At 36.7% G+C, this 6,919-nt stretch overlaps 1 protein-coding gene across 4 annotated transcripts in view; it reads right to left on the bottom strand.

The window, feature by feature from the left end:
- The window catches only part of LOC106882456 (filamin-A), a 124,117-nt gene that overhangs the window by 56,922 nt on the left and 60,276 nt on the right, over positions 1–6,919 (bottom strand). For all 4 annotated transcript variants that reach the window (XM_052973140.1, XM_052973142.1, XM_052973141.1 and 1 more), the window contains exon 2: positions 3,220–3,343. In XM_052973140.1, coding sequence (XP_052829100.1) covers positions 3,220–3,343 — 124 coding nt within the window. The remainder of the gene's footprint in view (positions 1–3,219; positions 3,344–6,919) is intronic.

Here is a 6,919-nt window from a genome sequence, read left to right as displayed (position 1 = left end):
ACACACATCATACACACACACACACACACACACACACACACACCTATACGCATGCAACCTATCGCTCCACCATCATGGCTTCCGGTTGGTGAAAGCAAAGTAGAAAGTGAAATAAAGAGAACCTTGATACAATTGACAGACCGAATATATTACTGGTATCTTTGCCTGGTATCATATGATTGCCTGGTGGAGGCTTTATAAGTCTCCACCAGGCATTCGCATGAAATCGATTTCGGATTAGTAGTGGGGAACTGGAAATGAGTGCGGCTTAAAGAGAGAGAGTGTGTGTGTGTGTGTGTGTGTGTGTTTGTGTGTGTGTGTGTGTGTGCGTGTGTGCGCGCGCGCGTAAATTCAACCCAGAAGTAACCTCAAATAGAGAATCCCTGAAATGTTTTACATATTGTAGTGTTTTGTATCTGAGGGATGAGAATCGTTTTTTTATGTCCTTTCTCGAAGAATCTCACCAGTTCTAGACTCTAATGCAAAGTGCCAAGTGTAACTAGGATACCCTTCATCTGAGGACTCTCAGTCTCTCATTAGCAAGTATGCATGTATGAATGCATGCCTCTATGCATATGTGCACGGGTGTACGTATAAAATGTTTACTTGCATACATGTATAGACACAAAAATATACGCATGTATAAAGATTAAATTGTTAGCTGCCAGATGAACACTGACAAAATGGTTCCTTTAGCAATGACGTCCCCACCACACACACGTCTGTATGTAAGCATGTATATATGATTGTATATTCCCAATACCGAAGACGACCCAAAATTTGATCGAACAAGCCCTCTCTTGACCCAGCAGAACATCGAGGAAGCGAGAGAGGAAGAGTTGGACCCGCACCTCACTGGTTCCCATTTACAGCTGAATGAACTGGATGAACGTGAAAGAATGTAACTTGTTAAGGCCAAAACATTCCACCTGGTCCAAGAATCGAAACCCCAACCACATGATCGTGAACCAAACACCTTAATCGCCAGCAAAGCAAAAATGAAAACTAGACAATGCGGTTAATATTCTGGCTGGATAATGTATCCTCAAATTTATTAGTTTGTTCTCAAGAGATCAGGTATCAGATGTCCTGTGGTATGTTATCTTAATACCTCTTTAACGACAACGGGAAATGTACACCGAACAACAGCAACAATAAAAAAGCAACGAAGACTGCGTATCTGAAGTGTGTTGTTATGTTAATGAGCACTGCTCAGCAAAAATTATTAACAAGACAAAAAGCAGCAACAAAAATAATGATGATGGTGATGATAATAAGCTTGAAAATTGTAACGGTTGAGGTCATAAAAGATAATGGCTTCTGCATACCGGAAACCGGAAGTAACTATCATTTCGAGCGGAAACGGTGTTTGTTTGTATTCTCTTAAATGAAACACCTTGTTACACGCAGTAAATCGTAAACGAATTATTTCCCAACGTTGATTAGGATATTTTTTTTGTTCTTTATATTATTTTATCAAATTTTTATGCTGTTTGATTCTTTTTTTTTAATTTCTACTCTTTTTCTTCTTGCAAAGAAATTCAAAAAAATAAAAAAATAATCAGAATAAGAAAACGAGTTTTACAACTTGTCCTTGTAGCCAATAAATGAACGAAGCCGAGCTGGTGCGTTATACACCTACCATAAGGGATGTGACAATGTACAGGAGGATTCAAGGGCTTTTTTGTTTTAAGGAGATAGAAAGACAGAGCATGTGTGTAAGAGAGAGAGAGAGAGAGAGAGAAAGAGAGAGAGAGATGAAAGTGGCAGGGCCTGCAGGTAATCATAACAGCATCAGTAGAGGTTCAGTGAAGCGTTTATTCCAGAGCAACCTTCATAAAACTTGCGGCTCCTTTGAGGAGGGTAGAAGAAATTGGCCCTAGAGTCGACGCCGAGGAACTTCCTCCATCAGCATTTCCTGACCATCGTCTGGCAAATGGGGCAAGAGATGAAGCGGGGATGGAAGATAGATACAAGCGATAGAAGGTGTAAAATATAAACGGAAAGGAAAAAACTCCCTACTAAAAAGAAAAGTGCAGCCCAAAAATAACTGTGAAGTGGGTACGTGGGGATCTTTTTCTGCTTTGGAAACAATGATACACTCCTTCCTATAGCAAAAGACCGATTAGGGATTGGTCATAAACCACTTTCAGTAACGTCTACAAGAGGTGCACTTTTTAACTTGAGGCAAATTCAAGCTTGTTGGTGAAAACTGAGTGCCACTCACATAACCACCAGAAGCACGTGGAATGTACAGGATAACACTTCCAATCAATTAAGATTAGAAGCCATGAAAGCCACTGTCTGGTACTGCACTACTACTACCATTATTATTATTATTATTAATGCCGATGAAAGAAAATGTAGGAGTGGTTATTTTTGTAAGGTATTTCAATTATCCATCTTCAGTTTTATTTTTTAATTCTTAACCGTAGGTAAAACAACAACAATAACAAAATGCCCCCTCCCTCCACAAGAACAATCGTATTCTTCCATGCACAACATTGACACTCGAAGCTAATGAGCGTTATCACGTTCATCAACGAGTTCTATGGAAAATGGCTTTTTAATGGAAATTGCAGATTCCGTTCAAAGAGCGAGAAATAAAACCCATTTGGATCGAATATCAAAAACGGTTTCCTAATAAAGATCTCTTCGGTAAATTATGGTTGCATCCAGCCACCTATCCATACATTCATATAAAATCTTGAATATACTTATATAATGTTTATATATGTACCCCCCCACCCCACACACACACACGCATAAAACTTGAGTACCAAGTCTTCCACGTAGACACTTTAAACAATTGTGAAGATCTCTTCACATAAAACCATTGGTTGTCCTATTATCCCACAAATAAAAAATATTTACCCACCACTGTTATTTCCTTCTTTAAAAAGTCATTTAAATGTGATTTGGTTTCTATTTCGGGAAATTCTTGAGTTAGCAAGAGTCTATAAACAACGGAGAAATTTTGTGTTGATTATGATTAAGTGGGAGTAGTGTGGTGGCATTAATGCCCTAGATAGAAGCATAGTGTGGAACGATTTACATCAGCTACTGAAACCAACGGCCATGACCCTTAAATAAACCATTGACTAAACCCTAAGCTTCTTTAAGGACTATTTCGTTTCCGTCGTGTGGAGGCGTGAGATGGCGTTATGGATGAAATATTGAATGGAGTTCGAATGAAGTATGTGAAGAATTGCTGCTTACCTTCACAAGGATTGCCCTCATAGTTCATGAGAACCTCATGTCTACCAACATTGGTCGGATGGTATTCCAGGCAGATGGTGCCATCTTTCTTATCCAAAATTCGGCAATCTTGAGACATTTCTTCCTAAAAACGAAAAAAAAAAACAATAAAAAGTTTATTCATCGATCAGAATCAATTGATCAGGCTTAAATTATTTGATGTTTCTGAAAAGATTTAAAGCAAAGATTCTTGTTTCGGCTCTTTACATTCTGAGTTCAAATCCTACAGGGATGAACTTTACCTTTTATCCCTGGGAGCAGAGGGGGAAAATAGGATCCAGTTAATTACTGGGGTCGATATTGTCGACAAACCCCTTTATTCATAACTGCTGGCCTTGTGCAAAAAGTGGAAACCTGTTCAAATCCTGCTACGGTCAACCTTGCCTTCTATCTCTCCAGTATCAATAAAATAACTCACCAATCAAATATTTCGGTCGATGGTATCGAGTAACAACTCCCCTTTGCTCTAAATTACTGGTCTTGTACCTAAATGAGAAACACCACCACCACCACCACCACCATGGGGTATATCATATTTTATTATATCCTCGAACGCACCTATGTTTGTCCTTAGAGATAATCCTTTCTATGTATTTACATAAGTAGTTGATTGGTATCATTCCACTGTACCAATTAAAGATTGGTATATGGCGGACACATTATTTACATACCATTCTGTATTTTAATTCCATAACGGACAACATTTACAGAATCTCATGTTACTATTTCCTGGAACAGAGCTCTGGCTATCCTTATAAGTAACATATCTTCACAGAAACGAATGCGTATTATTCCAGTTGTATCAATTACAAATTGGTTAATGGACAAATTCCTTAGCTACCATAATGTTTTTCATTCAACAGCTAAGTTTGGTGTAATTCTTTAGTTTTTCAACAGTACCATTAGTGTGTAGACTCTGTTAACAGCGGATCAAATAACAGATAAATGTATTATATAGTCATTTGGTATTAGTTTTATAATACGCTTTTACCATTTATCGTTCGAATTAATGGTAGCCATAATGTTCTATCTGGTGGCCTATCTCTATGCTATCTTAATGGCTCCAGTGATTGGACTACGGCCATGCTGTGGCACCGCCTGGAAGAATTTAGTTGATCGAATCGGTACTAATATCTATTTTTAAGACTGATACTAATTCTATCTGGCTTTGTTAATGACGAACCTCTAAGATACGGAGACAAAGACAAACTAACGCTGATTGTCAAACGCTAATACTCACACACACACAACCATACACACACATACACACACATACACACGCACGCTCATTTGACGGGCTTCCTTGTGGCTGTTACCAAATTCACTTGCAAGGCAGCATCAACTCCGGAGTAGAATCCGTTTGCCAAAATTGCTGTGCTCTGTGACAGAATCTTTAACCACTTGGCTACAAATCGAACCAGTTTTAAAGAGTTACACCTCTCACTTACAATATCTTGTTTAAAATATTAGTGGTGTCTTAGTTAAAAGCTATTCCGTCGTGATGCCAATAGACAAATGGCATCAACGCTCAGCCTTCAGTGTTTCTGAGAATTAAATCGTTCATTTAGAATAACTTTTCTATTCATCTGACGAACAGAAGAGAGAGATTTCGAATAACAGTCGTAAATTTTCAATAGTAACAAATCATACATGTCCGTGTGATGTGTATCTATATATATATATATATATATATATATATATATATATATATATATATATATATATATATATAATATACATACATACACACAGACATATATACAAATATATATTTAATATACATACACACAAAGTTATATTCCGGTCAAAACAATACATTCACTCCTAAACTTATCTTTGATAACATTACCCGAAGTGGCCAGACATAGTTTCTTTCTGGACTAAGTACCCTTGAAACAATATTATTCATACACAGAATCATTCGGAGTGCAGTCCGACGGTGGCTTCACTAGCCAAAACTTTGAAGTCACTGTTTTAGAATAATCAATTTGTATTCTACAAAACTATAGAGCAACTCATCGGATTAATGTAAAATAGTTTGTATTATAACTGACGATAAAAACAGATTAGCCTATCTATACACACACGAATATATATGTATAACATATTTGTATAGACGTTCCTACACTCATATATATGTGTGCAATATATGTATACATGTATATATGTACATGTATACACACACACGCACATATATATAGTCACATTAATGTATATGTGTATATATATATTTACATGCACTAATATATTTATGCGAGGGCACTTGTGTATAAGTGTAAATATGGGTATGTATATATGAGTTTTCGTCTATATGCCTCTGTGTGTGTGTGTGTACGGTGTATATATGAAGTGTGTGGATGTGTGTGTCTTTGGTCATAGTGGAGCAGGACTTTAGCAAATTACTAGACTTTAACCCTCATGCAATAATAATAATAATAATAATAATAATAAATAATAATAATAATAATAATAATAATAATAATAATAAATTGATATGCTGCCAACCATCAAAATGTTGGTTCACTTCCAGGTTACAGCTTGTGGATCTTACACACACACACACACACACACACATACAGACACACGCACACATAAGCACGTATACACACATGCACATAGCCATATACTATACGAATCCTGGTGTTATCCTTGGCTAAAACTCGAGGCAGATGGAATTAACGCCGGTGCTGGTGTTGGTGTTGTCGATTGTAATGGCGGCGGCGGTGGTGGAGGTGGTGATGGTGGTGGTTGTTGTGGTGGTGGTAGAATCAGGGATTGTCGGATGTAATCCTATTAAATGTAGTAGTAGTAGTAGTGTTGGTTGAGCTGCTGGTTCTGGCAATCGTAGGTCCAAACCCAACGGTGTATTAGCGATAGTCAATATCCTCCAAATATATACAGTGGCACATTGTATTTGTTTAGCCCTAGGTCAGTTCGAGTGGAGTGGAGCTATGGATTGACCGACGATATTCCAGTCCCCTTATCTTTTCCTCCAATAACGACTGATAGGGTATACCGCCTGGGTGGATTGTGGGGTTAGGGTTAGTGTAAGGGTTGGTGCTGCTGTTGAGGGAGGGCAAAGGTTATGCAAACTTGATAAGCTAGAATCTCAGAATTGCAAAAAATCTCTTGAATTCGCCTGAAGGGGATAACAATGCGAAATGATGATTAAGAGAGAATGGGAAGTGAATCATGTCTTCATACGTACATACATACATACATACATACAAATATATAAATATACATCTATTTAAAAACACGTATATATACGAATGTAAATGCGTGAGGGTGATTAGTAAACTCCGAGTTTAAAAATAAGGAAAAAAGTACTCAATACACACAGTGGAGTACAAATATGTTATGAACAGTTAAAATGTATTTGAATCGCAATTATGAGATCAGGTTTCAAACGACATGCATTCATATATACTCGTATAGAGAAATCCTGATACAATTCACAGATCCATGCATATTTTCAGATATAATACTACTTACAAATACATGTATATTATCTATACATACATATATAATAGTGTGTGGATATATATATATATATATATATATATATATATATATATATACATACACACACACATATATATATATATATAAATACATAAATGTATTTTTATATTCTTGTAGTTATTATATATATATATAT

Source organism: Octopus bimaculoides, chromosome 15 (genome assembly GCF_001194135.2).
Source record: "Octopus bimaculoides isolate UCB-OBI-ISO-001 chromosome 15, ASM119413v2, whole genome shotgun sequence".
Lineage (NCBI taxonomy): Eukaryota > Metazoa > Mollusca > Cephalopoda > Octopoda > Octopodidae > Octopus > Octopus bimaculoides.
The sequence above is the reverse complement of the archived record's forward strand: the minus strand, read 5'-3'. Positions and strand labels throughout refer to the sequence as shown.